General features: G+C 45.4%; 1 protein-coding gene across 4 annotated transcripts in view; it reads left to right on the forward strand.

Moving 5' to 3' along the window:
- The window catches only part of ARMC8 (armadillo repeat containing 8), a 231,523-nt gene that overhangs the window by 43,834 nt on the left and 161,275 nt on the right, over positions 1-26,414 (forward strand). For 2 of the 4 annotated variants that reach the window (XM_082262386.1, XM_082262388.1), the window contains exons 3-6: positions 6,907-6,978; positions 14,699-14,844; positions 14,937-15,034; positions 26,215-26,307. In XM_082262386.1, coding sequence (XP_082118512.1) covers positions 6,907-6,978; positions 14,699-14,844; positions 14,937-15,034; positions 26,215-26,307 — 409 coding nt within the window. The remainder of the gene's footprint in view (positions 1-6,906; positions 6,979-14,698; positions 14,845-14,936; positions 15,035-26,214; positions 26,308-26,414) is intronic. The other 2 variants (XM_082262387.1, XM_082262389.1) reach the window with 1 other exon arrangement.

The raw sequence follows: 26,414 nt of genomic DNA on the forward strand, positions 1-26,414 counted from the left end.
AGAAAACAAACGCAGCCATTACATCTAAGAATTGGAAAGTTGCAATATAATACATTTTTGCTTTTGGGTTTAATACCGCTTTAAACGAATGCTTCATTTTTCTCACATTGCTTAATTTTCATAACAACATTACTTGCTTTGTGTCCTCACTCACCTTTAAAATGTATGTCAAGCCAAAATGTATTCTTTGTTTTGGATAAAGTGTAAAAGGATAACATTATGAATTGTGAAAATTTCACCTCACTTCCTCTTCTGCTGACAATCTTTTACCAGACAGGAAGTGAGAGGAACTCTCAAACAGCAACACAAAGAATAAAATGCTTTTCTTTTGCACATTTGTTGGAGTATAATAAAACCAAAGCTGTTTTTCTCTTACATCCTCCGACAGTCGCCGCCCCTCATAAGTCATCACTATTGGGTATTGACTTCCGCTCCGCAGGAGTAGCTAGGCATAAGACTTAGTCAAAAGAACAAAACTTTTAGCATAGACACACCTATGGGGGCTGTCCCACTGGTCAATACCCCCCTGCAGTGATCCCTCCCAACTCAAGTTTGTCTCTGCCTAGCATCAGGAATAGTCAGGCTTCCCTGTGCTGGGGCTACAGTCTCAGCCTTTCTAACCTTTTCTTTGATTTTTATTTGCAAAATGTCAGTTTTTTCTTTGCTTTACTAGCTGTTTATTTTGTCCGCTTTAGTTTAGTTGGATCTTTGGCTGAAGATGGATCATGCGGAGCTGGGAATCAGACTGGCCGCCCTGGCTCTCCAGGGCACAGAGGGTCAGATGGATCCCCAGCCTGCCATCGATCGTTCAGCTATGGTTCGCCCTGGCGCTATGAACGACCCATCCCTGCTAGCAGGAGGGATGCAGCCTGTGAGGTGGCTACCTCACTGGACACATCTGCGGTGCTGTGCTGCAGTGTCCTGTGTTTTTTGGCTGACGGCATTCCCTGTCATCTGAGGACAGAGGCTTTCCATTCATAGAGGCACCCCACGCCATCCGGTACAAGTAAGTACTTTTCTGTGTGGGGCCTCTGTCTGGGGTGGCAGTCCTGTGTTTGCTGTGTGTCCCCTCATGTCTGTGCGTTTGTGAGGCTCCCTGATGCGATCCCTGCGGGGGTCTTATTTAATACACTGCTGGCACTGTGTGGTGTGGGGGCCCCTCTACTGAGTCACTTTTTTAGTGTTTAGGAGGTGCAGACTGTATGTGAGGCGACCGCTGCAGCTAAAAACCGCTCTGTCCGCCATCTTGGATGTGGGCAGCATGTCTGACTTCACTGTGGACCTTTCCTATAACTTGCTATGTAGTGTTTTGGCGCCATCCGGCGACATCTTGTGTGTGGCAAAACGATCGTTCCGAGCACATGTCGGCGGCCATCTTGCCGAAGCCTTCCATTCATTACTATGGGCAGCCATTTTCCCTTGGCCTTGCAGCATATAGTTCAGCTTCTGGTGACCTCAATTCCTTTTCCTCTGGAGTAGCGAACGGTGTGGTGTGTTTTTATCTTTCCTGGCTGAGTTTTGTCCCTTTTTGGGGAGTCTGTGTACACAGCATATATAGCGGTATATAGCGGTGGGCTGCGCAATCCGCAGCGCTTTTAATGGGCCAGTACATTCACAATTGTTTGCAATGGATTTTCAGGACCGCAAATTCCCTCCAGCCTTGGTGGGGGACCCCAGTTCTGCTGAACCCCCAGTTATGCCAAATTTGGCCGCTGTGGTGGCGTCTTTGGTGTCAAAAATGGAGGTGCTGATGGCTGAACGTGCTGCTAAGAAAAGACCCTGATTATCCTTCTCCTCTGATTCAGATGGTGATGTGGCTGCTGTAGCTGGCGTGCCCTTTTCAGGGCCTTGCTCATCCCTGGACCCCCTGGGGTCTGAGGGGGAGGCGGAGGGGGTTGTTGAATCTTCCCCGGGGTCGCCTGAAGAACGCGCACACATGGATGATTTGATTTCTTCTGTGAAAGAAACACTACATTTGGAGGATGAGCCCACTCCTCCGGCCGTTGTGTCCTCATTCGGTACACATAGGACCCGCAAATCGGCGCAGGTTTTCCCCAGCCCCGCTGAGTTTCATCACACAGTGAATGAACAATGGCGCAGTTTGAAACGTCCCTTCATGGTGCCTAGTCGGTTTAAACTGCTGTACCCCTTTGCGCCTTCTACGGATGCGCGCTGGTGCGTGGTTTACAAGGTGGATCATGCTGTGGCCGTGTTGAACAAGGCTACTCTGGTTCCCGCTAAGGATACCCCGGTGTTCCGGGATCCTACGGACAGGAGGTTGGAGTCTCTTGCCCGCCATGCCTATACGGTGGCGGGTTCAATGCTCAAACCCATTTTTGCTTCTGTCATGGTGGCAACAGGCAGTGGCAGACTGGACTAAGGTGCTTAGACGCACACTAGTGGCTGATTCTGCCCCACCTGCTACACTGGAAATGGTGGACCAGATTCATCAGGGGGTCAAGTTTTTGTGCGATGCGGCCTTAAATGAGGCCCCTTTGGCTGCACGCTTGTCTAGTGTCGCGGTGCTTAACCGTCGACTGATCTGGCTGAAGAGCTGGTCGGCTGACCAGTCGTCACTGAAAACGGTGGCTGATTTTCCCTATGCTGGGTCTCGTCTTTTTGGCGAGGCCTTGGATACTTTGGTGAAAGGTGTCACTGGGGGCAAGAGCACTCTGCTGCCCCAGAATCCGAAGAATAAGTCCTTTCGCTGTAAGCGGGGTCCCGCCTTTAAACCCACTCAGGGGTCCTTTCGTGCCTTTAAGTCACAATTCAAGGGCAAACCTTTCAAGGGCCAAGGCGGCCAGAAGAAGCCCTGGGCAGGTAAGCAAAAGTCTGGCCATGCCTGCACGGCGGCTCAGCCCGCCTCTGTCTGAAGGGGCGCCCTCACCCGTTTCCAGGGTGGGGGACGTTTGCGCGGTTTCCTCCAACCTTGGCTGCTCCGAATTCCGGACAGGTGGGTTCAGGAAATCGTTCGATCAGGATACAAGATCAAATTCCTTTCACGGCCGGCGGACAGATTCTTTCCCTCAAATCTTCAGTTGACCCCAGGGCGTTTGCAGGACTTGCATCAAGCGGTGCAGGACCTCTTGGTTCAGGGGGTGATTGTCCCGGTGCCTCATCGGGACAGGTTTTGGGGGGTTTTACTCCAATCTGTTTACTGTGCCCAGAAAGGAGGGCAAGGTGCGTCCAATCCTGGACTTGAAAGCTCTGAACCGCTTTGTGCGCGTTCGGAAGTTCCGCATTGAATCTCTCCGCTCAGTGGTGGCCTCCCTGAGTCCAGGGGAATTCCTGGCCTCCATCGACCTGAAGGATGCGTACCTGCACATCCCCATTTTCGGGGGTCATCAGAGGTACCTTCGGTTCGCCATTGCGGAGGACCATTATCAGTTTGTGGCGTTAACATTCGGTCTCGCTTCGGCTCCAAGGGTCTTTACCAAAGTGCTGGCGCCTGTTGAGGGCACAGGGCATTGAGGTCTTGGGATATCTAGACGATCTTCTGTTAAGATCGAGTGCCAGTCAGAGCCTGAAGTGCGATCTGTCGACTATGGTACAGACGCTACAGGAGTTTGGTTGGACCATCAACGTTCAGAAGTCGACTTTGTCTCGTTCGGTTCGTCTTCCCTATCTGGGAATGGTTCTGGACTCTGCTCAAGCGAAGGTTTTTCTACCGGAGGACAAGTTCCGGACCCTTCAAAACGAGGTCAGGGTCCCTCGGGGACGCCCAATTCTCATCACTCGGAACCTGTATGCGGTGCCTGGGGTTGATGGTATCCGCCTTCGAGGCGATCCTATTTGCTCAGTTTCACACTCGGTCTCTCCAAGTGGAGATCTTGGCCAGGTGGGACAGGCTTCCTCAGTCCTGGTATCTGAGGGTTTCATTGAGTCACCAGACCAGAATGGATCTTCTGTGGTGGCTTCAGTCCCCGGCTGTGTCAGAAGGAAAATCCTTCCGTCCATTGCTGTGGACGGTAATTACCACGGATGCCAGCCTGTCGGGCTGGGGTGGAGTCCTGGGCAACCTGTCTGCCCAGGGCACTTGGTCGGAGGAGGAATCCACCCTTCCGATCAACATATTGAAGTTGAGAGCGATAAAACTCTGTCTCTTCCAGTGGTCGGATCAACTTCGGGGCCGTCCTGTTCGGATAAAGATGGACAATGCTACCGCAGTGTCTTATATCAACCACCAAGGGGGCACCAGGAGTGCCCGGGCGGTGACCGACATTCTGTCTTGGGCCGAGACTCATGTCCTGGCAATATCGGCAGTTCATATTCCGGGTGTGGAAAATTGGCAGGCCGACTATCTGAGCCGCCAGACCCTGGACCAGGGGGAATGGTCCCTGCACCCGGAGGTCTTCCAAATGCTGTGTGCGAAGTGGGGATCCCTGAACGTGGATCTGTTCGCGTCTCGGCTAAACCACAAGGTGGAAAGGTTCGTGGCAAGAATGTGCGATCCGCGGGCGGACGCCTCAGATGCATTGGTGGCCCCTTGGCATCAGTATCGTCTGATGTATTCCTTTCCTCCGATTCAGTTGTTGTCCAGGTTCCTTCGCAGGCTAGCCTCGGAACCGCACTTGGTGATCCTGGTGGCGCCGGACTGGCCACGCCGGTCCTGGTACGCCGACGTTGTTCACCTGGCAGTCGAGCCTCCTTGGCGGCTGCCACTGCGGGAGGATCTACAGTCTCAGGGACCGATCTTCTATCCTGCTTTACAGTCGCTGGCTTTAACGGCCTGGCTGTTGAAAGCCAGGTCCTGAGAGACAGGGGTCTCTCCCCAGAGGTCATTCCTACTTTAATCAAGGCTAGGAAAGCCTCGTCTGGAAAAATGTATTACCGCACCTGGAAAGCCTATTTTGTCTGGTGTGAGTACAGGGGGTTTTCTCCTCGCTCGTACTCGGTGACGAGAGTATTGGCTTTCCTTCAGATTGGTGTGGACCAGCGCCTGGCGCTGGCCATGATAAAGGGCCAGCTTTCTGCACTGGCTGTTCTTTTTCAACGCCCTGTGGCGTCTCATTCCTTAATTCGCACCTTTGTTCAAGGTGTGCGACATTTGGCTCCTCCCCTGAGGGAGCCTTTACCTCCATGGGACTTGAACTTGGTTCTGTCCGTATTACAACGTTCTCCCTTTGAAAACATCCGGGAGATATCTTTACCTCTGCTGTCTATAAGAAGGTTGCCTTTCTAGTGGCGATCACTTCGGCTCGCAGGGTGTCAGAGTTGGCAGCGTTGTCTTGCCGCTCTCCTTATCTGGGGGTTCACAAGGATAAGGTGGTCTTGCGACCTCATTCGTCTTTTCTCCCTAAGGTGGTCTCTGATTTTTGCCTTCGCTCTGTGCGAAGCCTAAGCATCCTAAGGAGGTTGCATTGCATTCCTTGGATGTTGTTGTCAGGGCGATCAGGGTGTACCTGTCGTCCACTGAATCCTTTCGGAAATCGGATTCCCTCTTTGTCCTTCCTGAGGGACCTCGGAAGGGCATGGCTGCGTCTGCGGCGACCATTGCCAAATGGATCAGACAGACCATTGAACAGGCCTATGCTTTGAAAGGACGGGTTCCACCTTTCCCTGTTAATGCGCACTCTGCCAGATCATTGAGTACGTCCTGGGCTTACCGGCATCAGGCCTCGGTGGCCCAGGTGTGCAAGGCTGCGACTTGGTCGTCAGTGCATACCTTTTCCAAATTCTATAAGGTGGATGTTCTGGTATCAGCTGATGCCTCCTTTGGCCGCAAAGTTCTCAGTGCGGCAGTGCCATAGGGGACCCTTGTTCTTTGTGGGTCCCTGGCTGTTGGGGTGGTTTACCCCTGGGTATTTGTTTTCCTTAGTTGTTGCTCATGTTGAGCCTTTTCTGTTGCCCAGAAGGTTCTCTTACTGTGTGTGTGTGTGTGTGTGTAAGGTTCCTTTCTCTGATGTGGGTACTGCGTTGCCTTGTCTACGGTTGCGTCTCCCGCCCCTCATGTCTACACTGCTTTGGGACATCCCAATAGTGATGACTTATGAGGGGCGGCGACTGTCGGAGGACGTAAGAGAAAACTGAATTTTTGTAAAATCTTACCGTAAAATTTATTTCTCTGAGTCCTCCGACAGTCGCCGCCCCTGCCCCTCTTTCTTTTGGGGTTTTTTCTTGTACACCTACTGCTATTCTATCAAACTGAGTCAGGAGGGATCACTGCAGGGGGGTATTGACCAGTGGGACAGCCCCCATGGGTGTGTCTATGCTAAATGCTTTGTTCTTTTGACTAAGTCTTATGCCTAGCTACTCCTGCGGAGCGGAAGTCAATACCCAATAGTGATGACTTATGAGGGGCGGGGACTGTCGGAGGACTCGGAGAAAGGAATTTTACGGTAAGATTTTACAAAAATTCCGTTTTTTTTTTTTTACCTGTGTTCTACATGAATGCATTATGTCTTTCAAAAAAAGGACAAGTGATTGATTTAGGTATGCAAATTAGTCACAGGGTTATAATTAAGTTGACCAGTGCATGCCAAGGTTGCTAATTTTAGCCTAAGCCGTACTTTGTCTACAGAGATTCATAAAAGTTGGATTATAGGGAGAGATGTTGATGACACCAATGCCCATTTTGCTATAGCAAGGATTTTACCCAGCTTATGAAATATTGAATTAGAGCACCCCCCCCCCCCCAAATTTTTTTAGGCTGCAAAACAGTGTTTTTACAAATCTTTCTGCTGCACGCCACGGCCACATCTCTCTGCCAAGTCTGACCACAAAGTCCAGATACTGTCTGCCTTGACGTTGGGCCGTGTGTCCTTGTGTGTTTTTTTTAAATTGTGTCTGTGAAAGTGATTAAAAACTGTTTATAATTTGATAAATCATTCTGGCCCTGTTTTTTTTTTTTTTTTTTTTTTTTTTTTTTTTTTTTATATTATTTCTTTCTTGTTTTCAATTCAACAGAGATATGAAAAATGCAGTGATTGGAAACAACAAACAGAAAGCCAACCTCATAGTTTTGGGAGCAGTGCCAAGGTACATACTGTGACTGTCAGCAGCCGCTGTCTGGCAGCCTGCTTGTTAATTCAAAATCTACTACGGGAGCTGGTGTTTAGAGTTCTCTGTGAAAAATCTAAAACTGGTTCTAAAAAAAACATTTGGTTTATTTTAGAAACTACACCGTAGCTATAGTCTATCCATATTCACTGAAAAGAGATCCCTAACCTTTTTCCAGCCTGTAAGCCCCCTTCACATATAGACCTTGTGCACATGGGCATGAAAAACACTGCTTTTACAGGCATACAGATTTTTTATTTTATTTATTTATTTATTTATTTTTTTTATGCCTCTAAGGCTGCATTCACACCTGAGCGTAGCGTTTTCGTGCGTTTTTTTGCCGCGATTTTTACCGCGATTTACAGGCGTTTTTACAGGCGTTTTTTGTGCAGGCGTTTTTAGATTGAATAGACACCAATGGAAAACGCCTGTAATCTGCCCAAAAAGAAGCTCATGTACTTTTTTGAGCGTTGGGCGTTTTGCTTACAGCGTCAAAACGCTCAGATGTGAACAGGGGAGATTGAAATTAATAGGATTTGTCTTGTTGGGCGTTTTGAGAGCTGATCCTAGAGCAGAAAAACGCCCCAAAAACGCCCCAAAACGCCTACATGTGAACGGAGCCTAAATGAAGTTTCATGTTTGGCTATGTGGCCATTCACTTCAGGCATTCAGTATAAGAACAGCATCATTTAGAGGCATAAAAAAAGGAAACCCCAATTTGTGTGTGTGCATGAGCATGTAAACCATAAATATTATGGCCAGTAAAATGCATTTACTGTAATGCAATACGCATATACATACACAACATAAAAACATTTTTTCTGTCAGAAAAAATCCAGTATATTTGGAGCATTTATACAGCCATGTGCATGAGGCCAGAAGTGGCATATGAAAAATGTGTTTTAAAAAAAAAAAAAAGTCAAAAGCATAGAAATGTAAAAAAACAAAACAAAAAACATAATCACTTCAGTCCAGTGCGGCATCTGTCCCTCGCTGCCTCGAAGACTGAGAACCGAGCAATTAAAGACCACTGATAGCTTAGTTTTAAGTCTTCAGGAAGCAGAGTGCCGGTGACTGTCAGGCTGAGCCAGTTTCCGGTTCAGGGATCTGGGTGGATCCCGACATTAAAGTCAGGATCACTCCAGAGTCTTGACCTGTTGAGTGATGTCAGCCTACAGTGAACTTTAGCCTGCTGATGGCTGAACACTGATCACAGGAGTGCAGAACTAAGTGCACTTCTATGACCCACAGGAGAAAGAAGGGCCAAATAAGCTTTGGCCTTCTCCTTTAATAATCTGCCATACTTTTGATAACAAGAGCTGGATTTAATTTGTATGCCTGTGGAAGTGTATTATGCAGCAGGTGTTTCATTAGCTATGTTGCAAGCATCTACTGTGAGATTGCAGAAAGCACATGAAATGTAGTTGAAGGCCACGTCGCCTAAGTTTGTAAGCTATTGGCCTAAAATATAGATTGTGAGCCCTTTTGCATGGATGGGCATCACTCTAATGGTGGCCATGTATATTGTCACAGATAGCTCCAGCAAACTTTGTATTTTTCCTTTGTCCCTTTTGGGGTGAACTCCTCAATCCCTGTTTGGACAGAAAGTGAGTGGTAATTTCTTCAACGCATAAACTGACAAAAACACATATTTTATTTTTATTTATTTCTTTTACCCTTATGGCAATGTATTTGTTTCTCTGCAGTTCATTCCAGGCGACAACCACATCCTTCATTTCTGCTATGGTTGTTTTAGGGACACCAAGTTAAACCGGCCAAAGATGGAGTGATTTTCTCCCAACGACCCCTGTTTACTGGAAAGAAAGTCGCTTGATTTCCCCATCAGATCTGTGTTCACTGTGTGAATCTCTCCTGCAAAGCTATTGTGTTCTCCTGGCCAGGGCGTGGGGAAGCCGTCCCTGCCAGGAACTGTCCTGCTGGCAATAATCGCATAAGAAACCCGAAAAGCCTGGTTGTACCAAAGGTGATTGATCAATCAACTTGGGTACATTCAGCCTGCCCATACATAGCTTGAATCTCAGCCGGTCCCTGCTGAACTATTTTGAACCATCTATGGCCGACTTTAGCAAAACTCTTCCAATTTCAAAGACAAAAGTAGAATCCTATATCCAGAACTAAAATAAAAAAGGCTTCTATTTTTTGTTCTCTGTCAGTATAGCAAACATAAATTGCTGCCATACAGTCCAATGAGAGCACCAAACAAATATCCAAGAGTCTAAAGTTTTTAATTTAAAAAATTGGTTTACAGCAGAAAAAAGTCAACATGACTAACTTCATCAGTTCAGGAATTTTGATTGTGCTTATAAATACTTTGGATAACCAAATACCAGATAGATCTGTGTTTTTCTGCCTCGTATAGTTTCAAAAGGCACGTTCTAAGAATTGTGAAAAAATAATAATAAACCCGCGCTAAAGTGATGCAAACTAATATCACCTGCAGCCGCTGCTCACTTAGGTAAAAAAACAAGAAATTTGTAAAATATTATAAACAGTGCTACCAGGCGTGTGAAAATACAAAATAGACATACATTACAAATCCATAATATAATAAAGTCCACTAGTGACAGAAATCTGAACCATTCAGTAATACTGATAATAATAATAAAGTGCACTAGTGACAAAAATCTAATATCCTACAATCATATTAATGACAATAAATATTCTAAGGTGCCGAAAAAATATATAAATAACAATAAATGTTCTAAAGTGCAAAAATGTGCAATAAGTGGCAAAGTGCTAAATCCAGTGCAGTCCAAAAAATGTATATAGTCCACTCAAATTAGATAAAGTGCTGAATACAGTGCTTGAAGTTCTCCACACAAGTGTCAAGTGCTTCCAAAGAGACCCTTTTGGGGATCCACTCACCAGACTTAGGATAAATCTGAGCCTTAAGTGTGCATCCGAACAGATAGCCAGTAGGGATGAATAGGGCAGCTGAGCCTCCAAATAAACCTCCAGCCTCAGACTTAGGATATAATACAGCCTCAGATCTGCAGTGGTTTTCCCCAGGATAACTAGTAGGGATGGATGAGCCTCCAATACACCTCCAGCCTCCTCTATAATTCCTCCTTGCTCAGATGCTCAAATAAAAAAGGGAAGGAGCCAAAGATAGTGAAGCGGTATGGTATTAACTGCATAAAAATTATATTAAAACTACTCACAAAAGTAAATCAAGTAACAGCGTTATATCACAATCGATAGTCACAGTAAGCCGATCCACTTCCGTGTACGCTGCCGACGTGCATTCCACGGTGGTTTAGGAAGTGACGTCATGTGACGATTGTCTGCCAGTCAGCGTACACGGAAGTGGATCGGCTTACTGTGACTATCGATTGTGATACAACGCTGTTACTTGATTTACCTTTGTGAGTAGTTATAATATAATTTTTATGCAATAAATACCTTACGGGCTTCACTATCTTTGGCTCCTTCCCTCTTTTATTTGAGCATCTGAGCAAGGAGGAATTCTAGAGGAGGCTGGAGGTGTATTGGAGGCTCATCCATCCCTACTAGTTATCCTGGGGAAAACCACTACAGATCTGAGGCTGTATTATATCCCAAGTCTGAGGCTGGAGGTTTATTTGGAGGCTCAGCTGCCCTATCCATTCCTACTGGCTATCTGTTTGGATGCACACTTAAGGCTCAGATTTATCCTAAGTCTGGTGAGTGGATCCCCAAAAGGGTCTCTTTGGAAGCACTTGACATTTCTGTGGAGCACTTCAAACACTGTATTCAGCACTTTATCTAATTTGAGTGGACTGTATGTATTTTTTGGACTGCACTGGATTTAGCATTTTGCCACTTATTGCACATTTTTGCACTTTTAGAACATTTATTGTTTAGGACGGCTGAGGCTAATTACAAGCTATTGACTCGGTGGCATTATTCTCTCTCTAAATTGCACAGTATGCTACCAGCTCTGTCGGACGAGTGTTGGAGAGGCTGCGGGCTCAGAGCCACGTATGCACACATCTGGTGGACATGCCCCGTCATCCGCCCCTTTTGGAACACTGTCCGGTCACTCATCGAGGAAATTCAAGGATCACCAATCCCTATGGACCCATGGACTGTGCTGTTTCACGACACCAAAATACACCCGGCTCAGTATCGCAAGTCCATCACTCCACACTTGCTTAATGCAGCTAAGGCCCTAATTCCGAAATACTGGAAGCAATCAGCTGCCCCCCCCAATACACCAATGGTTGCGATCCGTTGATTGTATTTATCATTTGGAAGACATGACCCTGGACTGCCGCGGGCTTGCCCCCCTAGCACACAAGATTTGGTCATGTTGGTTAGCATTTACCCACTCTAGTACTTATGCTGCATATATGGTTGATAACTCTCCTTGATTATGTTGACTAAGGTTATGGGAAACACCATGGGAGCTTACACCCCCCCCCCCATCTTCTCTCTCCACCTTCTAACTTTCCCTCTCTTTTCTTCTCTTCCCCCCTCCACTGTCCTTGAGCGCCTTCGCTCATATACCTGGTTGTTATGCCTCATAATTCCTGAAATATTGAGTCTCATGCTTACCTGCCTGTTTGGCGTTCATGGTACTCTCAGCTGTCATTAGTGTTTACACTTATGTTCATGGATTATGTCTAATCCCACTTTGTAATAGAGGTATGTCTTTGCTTGTGTATTTTTCCATATTTCAATAAACACATATTAAACAAAAAAAAAAGAACATTTATTGTTATTTATATATTTTTTTCGGCACCTTAGAATATTTATTGTAATTAATATGATTGTATATTAGATTTTTGTCACTAGTGCACTTTATTATTATTATCAGTATTACTGAATGGTTCAGATTTCTGTCAGTAGTGGAGTATTATATTATGGATTTGTAATGTATGTCTATTTTGTATTTTCACATGCCTGGGAGCGCTGTTTTTAATATTTTACAACGTTCTAATAATTGCAACATATATAAAGGTTTAAAAGAATCCCATATGATGCACAATACAGGATTTCTTTTTTTGACACACTACAAAGATCACTCATCTATTTGCATTATACTGAGTGTTTGTATCGCAGGTAACTGGTACACCGATAACAGAGTGCAGTCAAGTTGTTTTTTAGATCGCTCCACTTTGTCAGGACCAACAGTGAAAGGGCTAAAAGACCTCCATACCATTCTACTGATCTCAGTATAGTGGCCACAATTAGTTTATGGCATCATATGGTTATAGCAATCTAAGGCAACACCTATTTCCATTAGGAAAAAGACATCTTGGTTACTTCTCTATGGGACTACTGGATACCGAGGTCAAGAATACTGTATAATGTTGTCCTGACACAAGATGGTAATGTTGGAGGAAACCTCTCCTCCCTTCCCATTCCACAGAATAGAAACGAGTCCAAAAAATTCATTTTTTCCTAGATAATTTCCAAAAAATAAAACCGACAAAGTCTTTTGTTTAAAGCATATTGCATAAGTACTTTTTTATGTAGTGTAATGGTAAAGCCTAAAGTGTTACTAAATCCACAACCGTAAAATAAGGCTGTATATGTAGTAAAGCCTGCTTGTTCTACTCACTGTGGAACCTAAAGAGTTAATCCTCTGCATTGTGTATAAAGGCTGCGTGATCCTGTTTCTCTGACCCTCCTCTTCTTCCACTGACTCCAATCAATCTCCTGATAGAACAGGGCATTAGGGGACAAGCTGCACATGCTCAGTTTAGTGTGGATTGCTAGAGTTTTTTTTTTTTTCTTGGGAGGGTGCATGTGATCAGCACTGTCCAGACAGAGGATCGGGGGTCCTGAAGCCTCCTAGGATGATCAGACACTCCTCCTACAAGCTTTACCCAGTGCTCTGCTGGGCACTGATAGAAGTCCCAAGACTGCTCTATTGCTGATGAGAGAAAAGGAATTTAGCAGTTTGTTTAGTAAAACTATTGCATTTCCATGGTTTTGTGTACTGTGGGGGACCACATATAGTGAATGCAGGGCCCTGGGTTTAGTAACACTTTAAAGTTAACTTTTGTGTTTTACTTTTAGAAGAACTTTATGCCACTTTTAACATTTATATTTTATTTTCAACATTTTCATTTTTTATGGGGGCATTGATTTAAGTAATTAGAGATCTGACCATGTCCAGCCATGCAGCTCTGAAGTAAGAATAACAAAGAGCAATAGATGACTAAAGCAGTGATCTGTTGCTGCAGGGAGAAGCAGGACAAGACTTTCAGCTTTGCCCTACCCTCTGTATCGACAGAGTGCAATGACTCCTATTGAGTACTGTATAGCATGATTAGAAGCCCAGGAGCTGATCGATGCAGCTGCTGGGCTTAAAGCTGGACCATAAGAAAGGAGAGCAAGCGCTCTGGCTTAGGTTAGGTGGGATAGTGGCAGTATTATAAAAAATGCATTATAAAAATGAAGGATGAATGATGGGGTCAATGAAAATGGACTATCGCTGGTAATGATAGGAATCAGGCTGAATTACAATATATATATATATATATATATATATATATATATATATATATATATATATATATATATATATATATATATATATATATATATATATATATATATATCTCAAAGTCCAAATCAAGTCCAAGTCCAATAGGGGAAATAGTACATGTCAATAAATGGAGGTTTGCTGCTTTAAGGGCTAGCTCCGAAACACAGATGAAGCCGGTGGTGTGGATGCATATATAGAAAGAGAAAAACGAAGCGCCTCTAAGTGCAGCAGTTTATTGTACCAAAAATCACAAGTAATTAACAACTCACTAGATTTAGATGTATCAAGGCTTGTTGTTGCCAGTGATGTGTCGGAGATGGTATCAGTCACAGTGGTCCTGGAAAGCGAGACTCCACAATCCCGATTGGATAGGCGGGCGGACGCCGTGCTGGGGATCCTCCGTCTTCCGGGTGGAGATAATCACCGTAGGACCTCGCTGGAACGCATTGTATGCTGCGTGACGTCACTGGGGATCGGGGATGACACGACGCGTTTCAGAGCTCGCACACGGCTCTTAGTGGGCATGCGTGCTCTTTTTTCAAGTGTGAGATCTCACACTTGGAAAAAAGAGCGCGCATGGCCACTAAGAGCCGTGCGCGAGCTCTGAAACGCGTCGTGTCATCTGCGATCCCCAGTGATGTCACGCAGCGTACGCTGGGTTCCAGCGAGGTCCTACGGTGATTATCTCCACCTGGAACCCCCGGAAGACGGAGGATCCACAGCACGGCGTCCGCCCGCCTATCCGATCGGGATTGTGACTGATACCATCTCCGACACATCACTGGCAACAACAAGCCTTGATACATCTAAATCTAGTGAGTTGTTAATTACTTGTGATTTTTGGTACAATAAACTGCTGCACTTAGAGGCGCTTCGTTTTTCTCTTTCTATAAAGCTGGACCATGGCTGTCACTTGACAACCAGTGGTTTCAGTGCTAAAGCCGACTGGGACCCACAAAAGCCATTAAGTTCCAATGCTGTTTGAAAACAGTGTGAGGACAAATAGTTGCGGTCTTAGTGCCAGTTTAAAAGACAAGTGGGGCTTACATTGAGATTTGCTATAATTATATGGAAATCAAGTGCCTAACCGACTGTAGCATCATAAACCTGCCATATTTACTTCAGTCTAGGATTTGTTTAGGACAGAATTGTCACCAAGGAGATATTTCCCCTATCTAACTGCTCCATCTCCTTTGACAGATTATTATACTTGCTTCAGCAAGAGACTTCGAGCACAGAACTGAAGACAGAATGTGCTGTGGTCCTTGGCAGCTTGTCTATGGGTACAGAAAACAATGTGAAATCCCTGCTAGACTGTCACATAATCCCAGCTCTGCTGCAAGGTAGTTGTGACCTTACTATATAGCACAAAGGCCTCATAATGTACTGACCTGCCATGCTTTTCTATTTCTGACACCTCGTTGCTCTGCACTTTCAGGCCTACTGTCAGCAGATATCCGCTTCATTGAAGCTTGTTTGCGATGTCTCCGCACAATTTTTACAAGTCCAGTAACTCCAGTGGAGCTCTTGTATACAGTAAGAACCTCTTCTTCTTTTCAATGCAAATCTGTATTGTGTTGTATTATAAGCATGCACCAAAATCTACTTATTTATTTTCCTGATTTGTAGTTTGTCTATGCCCAATGTAATGTATTCCAATACATAAAAGAAATTCTACTAAATATGTAAAAATCCAGTTAATATATTCACACCTTTATAAAGGTGGTCTGACGACGTAACTTCTGTTACTAGAAAAATAAATAGATGTCATACTCTGGCAAAATATGAATCCTTTATTTAACCACTTCCATACCGGGCTAATTTTGGCACTCCGCTCCTTCATGTAAAAATCATCATTTTCTCTTTCGTTCATTGAGGGGCACAGCTCCTGATCTTAACCATTGGGTTATTTTTCCCCCTTCAGGAGTAGGACACTAGGCAGAAAAAAAATAGTCTGGCTACGTCTATGGGCAGTCCCAGGGGGCATATACTCCTTCTCTCTGCTATAGGTCCTGGCAATTTTTTTCTTTTTAGATTGAACCTTTTTCTCCTTGTTTTTTCCTGTGATAGCTACAATCAACTGCTGGACTGGGCGACGGGCTGGATAGTCTAGATCCAGTGGTCACCCCAGTCTGGCCAGCGCGCACACAGACCTCAGCTCCGCGCTAGTCGGCCGTGACATAGCTCCACTGAACGGGGGCTGGCCTGCGAGTTAAACGCCTCACGAGGGTGCATACGACCGGGTCTGGGCCTGAGTCGCAGCATTCCTCCTGGTCGACATTCCCCCAATTTCGATGGCAAGGGGTTCTGTATGGAGCGGTGCCTGCCTAGTTCCTGGTATGGTGAGTAGCTGTTCTCCCCCCCCCCCTCCCCCCCATACCGTATGTATACTCTGGCTGGTTCGGCACTGAGGCTGGTATTCACCATTGCCCTGGTGTCGCAAACTGACTGAGTGGGCTAAGCTTTTACGCTGTGACCTGGAGGCAGAACAGCTCCCCCCTGCCTTTGCTGAGCTGGCAGACCAGCTGCAGTTTATCTGTGATGCCTCTTTGGATATGGCTCCCCTAGTGGCTCGGCTCTCTGTTTCGGAAGTTGTCCTTCGGCGTATCTCTTGGCTCAAATGCTGATCTGCGGACCAGACTACAAAAAAAAGACCTGACTGATCTTCCCTTTTAAGGAAATCGCCTGTTTGAAGCTACCCTGGATGACATCAATAAAGGTCTCACAGGAAGAAAGAGTACCTTTCTTCTGCAGGCTACTAAGGGCAAGGACCCTCGTAGTAGGCATGGGCCCTCCTTCTTGGCTCATAAGAAGTTTTTTTCTCCAGTCGTCTGTCCAGGACAGCACAGGAGAGATAGGCTCCACCTCCGAAGGTTGGAAACACAAAGCATCAGGTGTATAAAGGGGCGGTCACCATCCCACTTCCTCAGTCTTTTGTGTTTCCTCCACCGGAGGAGGAGCAGGTGGGAACTTGGCTGGTACCTTGCATTGGCAGGGGGCCCCTGGCAAGGCCAATGGGCTGGGTCCTGCACCTTTTCGCCTTACAGCCCCGGGATAGCTGTTTATCTGCTGCCCAGCTCTCGTTGGTTTGCAAAAGCGGTGAGGAGCCATCTCTTTTCAGGAAGTCGGGCGGGGGACGCGCACGCAGGCCTTGAGTTCCGGCCTTTGGCACACAAGGAGGAAGGCGGGGCTTCCTGCGCATCACTTTAGGTTCCGGGTCTCGCAGCAGCGATGACGCGGGAACTATGGCGGTTTATTTAAAATGGCAGCCGCCCGACAGCTGACGATCCTACTCCTGCACGGGCACAATGGAGCTACACTATGATCCAGGAGAGTGAAGGATCCGTGGAACCAACAGCACTGAGCGGCAGTGGCGCTGGCCTGGCTAACCTATGGAACTGGGTGTGAGGGGGAGGGGGGAAAAGAACCATTAACAGTGGTTGATATTTTTAAGTCGTTGGCCCTCTCTCCCTCGGGCTGGATCCAGGCTAGAGCGCCCCGAATCCAGCACCATTGTTTTCACTGGTGATGGTGCACTTTTTTTTTTTTTTCTTTAAGGTGTCTGATGTTGTTCGCTTCTTGTCCCCTTTTCTTTCCTCTTTTGTTTCAAGCTCAGCTTAAAGCAGCTCGAAGCCAGGGGGGAGAAAGATGTCCAGCCCGTGCTTCCAAATTTAAGGAAGGCTGGACTAAGCCACTCTGCAACCCTTGTATAGAAAAGCTGGTTAACAGAGGCAACGGGGGCATGTAAAGTCTTAATTGCTGGAGTCAGAAAAGAGATGAAGGCAACGAAGTCTATATTGTCAAATATTGAGACCCCCAAACAACCAGTGGATGTTCCCCCCTGTTTCAGGCCCAGAGGTGGGTAGGGAAACGGAGGAGGAGGATTCCCTGGAAGAGCTGAGTGAAGTTGCTTCTAACAGAGATGTCCTTGAATCTGGGACAAGCTCACCTAGATACAAGCTTTAACAGGAGCAAGTGGAAGCCCTGCTAGGAGTAATTTATGAAACCCTGGACATTAAAGAAGAACAGGTTTACTTGTCCCTGCATGACGAAATGTACCAAACCCTGAAGGAAGGTCAAACTAGGGTTTTTCCAGTGCATAGTGCTTTATCAGACTCCATCAAAAAAGAATCGTTGGAGCCTGAGAAAAAATAGTTTTTTTTCCAAAAAGTTTAAAAAGGAGGTTCTCCTTCAATGAAGATCCCTCTTGCATTTGGAATAAAATTCGGAAATTGGATGCAGCCTTTTCGCAGTGCGCCAAAGCAACAGATCTTGCGTTTGAGGACATGGGGATCCTTAGAGAACCCATGGATAAAAGAATCGAGGTTCTGTTTGAAAAGGACATGGAAAGTAGTCATGACTAATTTAAATCCTGCAACAGCTACAACAGTAGTGGCCGCAATTTGGAAGTCTGGTTGGACCAACTTCAAGCCCATTATGAAGGGGGGACCTCTCAGAAAGAAATCCTTGATTCCCTAGCAATGCTTAATAAGGCAGCAGGGTACATGGCAGATGCCTCAGCAGAATAAGTTAAACTCTCAGCAAAAGCTGCAGCCTTGCTAAACTCCTTCCACAGGGCCCTGTGGTTGAAATCCTGGTCAGGAGATTCAGCCTCAAAGCTGAGACTTTGCGGTATTCCTTTCGATAGGGAGCTTCTGTTTGGACCTGATTTAGAGAAAGTCTTGGACTTGACAGCAGATAAAAAAGCCTTTCCAATAAAGTCCAAAAAGGTTCCAGAAAGGCATTTTTTTTTCGTCACCCAAAAACTGCAAGGGCAGACCTCTAAATTACCAGCCACTAAGAGACCGTGGGGAAGGGGAAAACAGAAGATGGGTGTACTTTTTTCCTCTCCTAAAAAAAAAAACCCCCTAAATCCCAGTGACAGGGTCCCAGTAGGAGGAAGGTTGGGGCAGTTCCTCCCACAGTGGGAAAAAGCTACCCCAAATGGGTTTATTCTGTGGATCATCAAAGAGGGTTATTGTATCCAGTTCAAGGAACAATACTGCCTGCAAGGAGGTTCTTGACCTCTCCCCCAGAGATCCTCAGAAGGCGTTGGCACTTCTGTCTCAAATTGGCGGCTTGAAGGATCAGCAGGTCCTAGTTCCGGTGCCTCAAGAAGAGACAAAAACAAGGTTTCTATTCACACGTTTTCGTGGTGAAGAAACCATCAGGCAAGTTTAGTCTCATTTTGAACCTAAAATCCCTAAACAAGTGGGTAACCTACAGGAGGTTGCCGATGGTAAAAGTGATTCTAACCCCCAGATTACTATATGGCCTCGATTTTAAGGGACGCTTATTTGCACATTCTGATTCACCAGGAATCGCAAAAAATGTTTAGAGTAGCAATCAAATGGGGGAGGGAAGTACGCCATCTTCAGTTCAGGGCTCTACCATTTGGCCTATCCGCTTCCCCCCAGAATGTTGACGAAGGTCCAAGCGGAGGCATTGGCCTCCCTGAGACTAAAAAGGATCTCAATCATCCCATATTTAGACTACCTTTTTTATTTTTCGCTCACTCATTGCCCCAATTACAGGAGGACCTACGGGTGGCCATTCTGTTTCTAGAGGATCTAGACTGGTTGATAAATCAAGAGAAATCAAACCTGATCCCAACACAAAACCTGTGTTATCTGGGGGACAAAGTAGACTCTGTGTCGCAAAACAATTTTCTCACGGCAGAAAAAGTGGTAAAAGTAAAAGCTACAGCGGTTGCTTTTCAAAACAATCAAGGACTGTCCCTCAGGACAGCCATGTCAGGCCTAGGGCTCTTAGTGGCAATGATTCCGGCGGTCCCTTGGGCAAGGGCCCACTTCAGGGGTCTCCAAACACACATTAAATGTTTGGGACGGGAGTCAACAGTCATTGGACGAAACCTTTCGCCTTTCACAGAAGACCAAACAGACGCTTTGGTGGTGGAGAAACGAGGAGAACCTTTTAGAAGGTCTTCAGTGGTCTCTCCCAGTGACCATCCATATTAACAATGCATGCCAATACCTGGGGATGGGGAGCCCATTGGGGAACGAAAGTAGCCCAGGGAGCTTGGTCCAGGATAAAATCCCTAAGCTTTGCCAATTGGAGGAAACAACGAGCGATATGGGAAGCCCTGTGGGCATTTGCAAAAGATCTGGGGGGTCATCATGTGCAAGTCGTCTTGGACAGTGTGGTGGCAGTAGCCTATATCATATCGTATATATCATATCGTATATAAATACGTTGGCCTTCCTTAATGCGACTGGCCGGCACCATTTTTCTTTGGGCGGAAGCAAACCTAAACTCAATTTCCGTAGTCCACCTCAGGGGAGTGGACAATGCTCTGGGAGACTTTTATACAGTAAGTCGACATCGGGTGCATGAATCGGAGTGGTCTCTGAGTCACTATCTGGAAGGCGATCTTGTTCAAAGGTGGGGCCTCCCAGACGTGGGCTTGTTTTGCCAGAAAAGTGAACAACCCTCTTGCGTCTGGGGTCAGAATCTCCCCTTATGTTACACGAGAGAGAGCATCTGCTGGCTCAGGGAACGATCCAGTTGCCGAAAGTTTAGAGGCGGAAATTATCGGCTTTGTATCTGAGGAAAGTCTTTTAAAGTCAAAAGCACTTTCAGACGGGGTGGTACTCACAATCCTGTCTAGTAGGAAAAAAGTTACCAAAGCAAAAATATTGGAAAGTTTTTTTTTTTTTTGTTCCTGGTTGGACACCGATAAACAGGTAGGAGGTATCCCAGCCATCCTGGATTTTTTTTGCAAGAAGGGGCAGACAAAGGACTGGTCATTAGTACATTGAAAGTCCGAGTGGCAGCTTTATCTGTATTTCTGGAACAATCTCTGGCACTAGAACCCCTAGTGTGCAGATTCTGTAAAGGTTTAGCAAGAATTAGACAAGTCCCATTTAAAATTTCACCTAAATGGGATTTGGCAACAGTGTTAAAATGATGGATAAAGCTTTTGCAAGAGGAATCCATGTCCTTAAAGTGGGTTACACTCAAGAGTATTCCTGGTGGTGATTTCTACAGCCAGACGCATTAGCGAGCTGCGGGGGCTTTCAGTGAAGGAGCCATTTCTGCAAACTTTTGAGGACAGACTGGTAATGCGTACAGATCTGGGGTTCTAACCTAAAGTGGCCTCAAGTTCCACAGGGTACAAGAGATTGTTTTACCTTCCTTCTGTACCTCTCTCTCTAATCCTAAAGAAGCAGAATTCCACCTTTTGGATGTGAAAGCTTGTGTCTTACACTATTTACAATTATCCGAAGGCATTATAAAAACGAATGCTCTTTGTTCTAAAATCTGGTAAAAAATTGGGTCATCATACCTCAAAGAACACAATTGCTCAATGTATCAAACAAGCAATTGAAGAGGCCTATAAAAGCCTCAAAAAGGAATGCCCTTTTTTTCCTGTTAGCTCATTCTACGCGGGCTTCTTAAGTGGAGCGAGCTGGGGCAACACCAGAACAAATCTGCCGAGCAGCAACATGGTCTAGCTACTCGACCTTCATTAAGCATTATAGACTGGACCTCCTCTCAGCGAAAGATCAAGCGTTTGGGAGAAAGGTCCTCCAGGCGGTAGTCCCCCTTAAATCTGGTAAGTTCTCATTGATCGTCTCCTTTGCTGTCCTGGACAGACAACTGGAGAAAAACCAGAGTTAGACTTACCGTTAACTCGGTTTCTATGAGTTGCCCAGGACAGCAGGGTTTCCCTTCCTATATGCTGTTTGTATCTTTGGACGAGTGTTTTCTTTCTTGTTTCATAAACCGTTTCCTGGGGAGTTCTCGAGGTAAAAGACTGGGGAAGTGGGATGGTGACCGCCCCTTTATACACCTGATGCTTTGTGTTTCCTACCTCCGGAGGTAGAGCCTATCTCTCCTGTGCTGTCTTGGACGACTCCTAGAAACCGAGTTACTGGTAAGTCTAACTCTGGCTTTTCGTCCCTCAGGGTTGACTGACAAGGGCTCAAAGCCTTTCAGGGCCTCCTCTGGAGGATCCAAACAAAACTGGTCTGGCAAGCCAAGAGCGGGCTTCTCCAGACCCGTGGACAAGGCTCTTCCTGTATCGAGGGTGGGGGGGACTTCTTCGTTGGTTTCCGGACCTGTGGACTTCAAGTGGGTCCACAAAGTTATTCGGTCTGGCTACAAGATTGAATTTCGCTCTTGTCCCCAGGCAAGGTTCTTTCTTTCCAACTTGTGCCTGTCCCCGGACCGCTTACAGGGTCTGTTTGGGGTGGTACAAGACCTGTTACTTCAAGGGGTAATTGTCCCCATTCCGACTTCAGAACGTTTTCAGGGTTTTTACTCAAATCTGTTTTACAGTCTCCAGGAAGGAAGTCCATTCGCACGGTGGTGGCATCCCTGCCTCGGGGATTTTCTTGCCTCGATCGACATCAAGGATGCTTACCTGCACATTCCAATATGCGCCGGTCACCAGCATTTCCTCCGCTTTGCCATGGGAGAAGAGCATTATCAGTTTGTGGCGTTAACCTTTGGTCTCGCCTCTGCTCCTCGGGTCTTCACAAAAGTGTCAACCCCAGTGGTAGCGTTATGCCAACGTAGGATCGCGGTACTGGGCTACTTGGACGACCTCCTTCTGTGAGCGGAATCTCCTACTGCTCTGGTGAAAAACCAGGAGATCACCATAAGAACTCTGAGGGAATGTGGCTGGATTCTGTGCTGGTGGCCCCGTGAGGTCATTATCGTCTGATTTACGCCTTCCCTCCTCTCAAGCCAAGCTTCTGCCAAGACTTCCACGCAGGATTGAGGCAGAAGAGATTCTGGTCATCTTAGTGGCTCAGGACTGGCCTCGCTGGGCTTGGAATGCCGATCTGGTGCGGCTGGTCGTTCCTTGGAGGCTTTCTCAGGGAGGATCTGCTATCCTAAGGACCAATCTTCCATCCTGCTTTACAGTCGCTGACTTTGACGACTTGGCTGTTGAACGCCAGGTGCTGATGGATAGAGGTTTGTCTGTGTCTGTGATTCCAACAGTGTTAAAAGCTAGGAAATCTACTTCTAGGAAGATCTGCCATTGTAGGTGGAAGACGTACATTGCATGGTGTGAATCTCTTGGGGTTCATCCTCGTTCTTTCTCGGTGGCTCGGATTTTGGCCTTCCTTCGACGGGAGGTTGAGCAGAAACTGGCCTTGAGTACTATCAAGGGTCAGGTGTTGGCCTTAGCAGTCTTCTTTCAACGGCCCTTGGCTACACACTCCCTGGAGCGTACTTTTCTTCAGGGAGTTAGACACTTGACACCTCCAGTGCAGTCTCCGTTGCTGCCTTGGGACCTCCAATTTGGTGCTCTCAGTCCTTCAGAAGCCTCCCTTTGAGAATCCTCTGGAGATTTCCCTGCCTACACTCTCCCAGAAGGGGGCATATTTGGTGGCTATCACTTCTACACGCAAGGTGTCAGAATTGGCGGCATTTTCCTGCCGTTCACCTTACTTGGTGGTTCTTTGTCCCTGTCCGTCGTTCCTTTCAAAGGTTGTCTCTGATTTTCATTTGAATGAAGATATTGTGTTGCCTTCCCTGTTTCCCAGGCCAAGACATCCAAAGGAAATTGCTTTGCATGCCTTGGATGTGGTGCGGGCGATAAGGGTGTATCTGGCAGCTACGGAGTCTTTTAGTGCTTATTTAGTGCACTATTTGTGCTTATGAATGGGCCTCGGAAAGGGTTGCAGCTTCCTCTGCGACCATTTCCAGATGGATCAGACAGACAGTAATTAAGGTCTATTACATCAAGGGTCAAGTTCCTCCTTTTCCCAAGGCGCATTCTACTCGGGCGCTCAGTGACTCCTGGGCCTTCAATCATCAGGCTTCAGTGACGCAGGTTTGCAAGGTGGCCACCTGGTCGACGGTGCACTCTTTCACAAAGTTCTATAAAGTGGATGTGTTGGCATCTGCGGATGCTTCCTTTGGCCGCATGGTTTGCAGGCTGCTATTTAGAGGACCTGGTCCTCTTTAAGGGTGTATTTTTTTTTTTTTCAGGTGAGCTCCAGTTGTTTTGCTTGAGCTCCTGTTTACCTGGTTGGCTATAGTTAGCCTTGGGAATTTCTTTTTCGCTGTTCCCACCCCTCATGTTTAACACTGCTTTGGGACATTCCAATGGTTAAGAAGATCAGGAGCTGTGTCCGTCAATGAACGAAAGAGCAAATGGGATTTTTGAGTTTCTCTGATTTTCTCTGATGTTCATTGACGGACACAGCACCCCCCCCTCTGTGTTGTTGTAGCAGAGAGAGGGAGTATACCCCCGGGACTGCCCATAGGCGTAGCCAGATTTTTTTTTTCTGCCTAATGTCCTACTCCTGTAGGGAGCAGTATAACCCAAAAGTTAAGAAGATCAGGAGCTGTGTCCGTCAATGAACATCAGAGAAATTGATTTTACGGTAAGTCAGAAATCCTTTTTTTTTGCTTGAAATCTACTCAGAACCCCTAAACATATATTTTTTTTTTTTTTTTTAGCAGAGACCCTAGGGAATAAAATGGAAGCCATTACAACTTTTTATGTCGCATGGTATTTGCACAGCAATTTTTCAAACGCTTTTTTTTTTGGAAAAAAAAAAAAAGTTTCTTAATTTAAAAAAAAAAAAAAAAAATCCATAACCCTAAAAGTTAGCCCAATTTTTTTGTATAATGTGAAAGATGATGTTACACTGAATAAATAGATACCTAACATGTCACGCTTTTAAAATTGCACACACTCGTGGAATGGCGCCAAACATCGGTACTTCAAAATCTCCATAGGCAACGCTTTAAAATTATTTACAGGTTATCTGTTTAAAGTTACAGAGGAGGACTAGAATTGTTGCTCTCGCTCTAACATTCACGGTAATACCTCACATGTGTGGGTTGAACGCCATTTACATATATAGGTGGGACGTATGTATGCGTTAACTTCTGCGTGCGGGGATAGGGGCACTTTACATTTTTTTTTTTTTTTCTTTTACACTTAATTTTTTTTCTTTGATCACTTCTATTCCTTTTACAAGGAATGTAAACATCCCTTGTAATAGGAATATTGTATGATAGGTCCTCTTTATGGAGAGATCTGGAGTCAATAAGACCTCAGATCTCTCCTATAGGCTGCAAAACCTGAGAAGTAAAACAAAAAAAAAATCTCCTGCAGCTGCGATCACGGCAATATTTACAACTGCCAGGTCGGGCAGGACATTATGACGTCACGCCCGGACCTCGAAGAGTCATAGAGATTGCCGGGGACCATCTGGTCCATGGTTCTATAAGGTGTACTTCCGCCGGTGGTGGATTCCTTCTCCGAGCTCACGGGCGAGCCGGTAGAAGAACCAGAGGGAAGTGAAAAGGGACGTCCCCTCCCACCGCCTGTAAGAACAATCAAGCAGCTGAACAGCCGCTATGATTTTACTTATGGTGAAGAGAATCGCCAGCTAAAATAAAATATCTGCAGCTGCAGGCATCATTCAGATATCCCCACTCTAAAGGCCATACACACGATAAGAAAATCGGAAGTAAAATTTCGTCCGACGAACAATCTGCCGATTTTCGAATTGTTAATATAGTGCTTTTGACAGCTGATTACGAATTTTTGGACGACAAAAACTGGATGTACAGGCTTTAATTTTTATCATACGTCAACACAATGTCTTATTTTTCGTTTAATTAGTACAGTTTTCGCCAAAAAAAATCGTAAGAGCAAGACTAGGCATGCTTAGAAATGAAAGAACACATACAAAACAATTCAACACATGACATCACTTCTGAAGTAGAATTCTGTCGTAAGGGAATTTTCCTATAAAAGTAATCTCTTCACTTTCGACATGAGACTAGCATGCAACAAAAAACGGACGAAAGATCGTCCGATAATCTGATCGTATGTACGAAGCTTAAGCCCAGGACGTCATATGACGTCCAGCGGTATGGAAGTGGTAAATGAACTTTGGGATACAAACACAGCTTTTAATCCCCAACATTAAATGATATATTTCAGATATGAAATGCTTAGTTGTATAGTAATATCTAAAGGAAAAATAGAAAAACTGAATTATCAAAGCAACCCGCATTTGTGTCTTATTTTTTTATTTTAGTCCTTTTTTTTTTTTTTTGAGGGTCAAAAGGTGTTATGATTTGATTAGCAAAACCTTCATTTTTTTTTTTTTTTTCTTGCCCCTGGGTTTTTAAATTTACTTCATTGTTTGTGCTACACATAATATATACAGTTGTCTTTAGGACTTCATTGCAGGCTTAGGGCCCTTTCACACTGATACGTTTTTCCTGCATTCTTACCTTGCAAGAAAAAGGTTTCAGTTTAAATCCTATGAGACTCTTCACACCACTGCATTACCGGTATGGTGCGTTTTGAAAAGTCCTGCATGCTGCGCAGCTCCCTATTGAAATTAATTGAAATCGCGGGAAAATTGTGCTCCAAACACTCACCATTTTTGGTGCGTTTTTTGTGTCACATGTCCATTTTTCATAGTTGCAGGCAACCCAAAGATGCACAGAAAAGGCATCTGAAACACAGCAAAGTCATGGTAAAAATGCATATGCGATTTTGTTAGAGCAGTGTGACAGGGCCCTAATTTAAAGTGGGCATGAATCAGCTATGTGTTTTTGCTATGTGCATGCATGCTAAGTATTATGAAAGCGAACACCTTCAAGTATTTATAGCTGTCAATACTTCTTCTTGATTTAACGACTTGTTGCATAAGACAAGTGTTGGAAATATTCCTGTCACTGACTAGAACCTTCCTGTCTTTTTGCAGGATGCTACTGTAATCCCACACCTTATGATGTTGCTCAGCAGATCTCTCTATTGTCAGGAGTACATCTGCCAGATCTTCGCCCACTGCTGCAAAGTAATTATTTCTAACAGTATGACTTCATATAGTGTTTGTTTTTAAATAACATTTTAGATCTAAATTAAGTAAATATGTAAAAAGTGATCTAAAACCTTACATCTAAT

This window comes from Pelophylax lessonae (genome assembly GCF_965119305.1).
Source record: "Pelophylax lessonae genome assembly, chromosome: 6".
Taxonomy (NCBI): domain Eukaryota; kingdom Metazoa; phylum Chordata; class Amphibia; order Anura; family Ranidae; genus Pelophylax; species Pelophylax lessonae.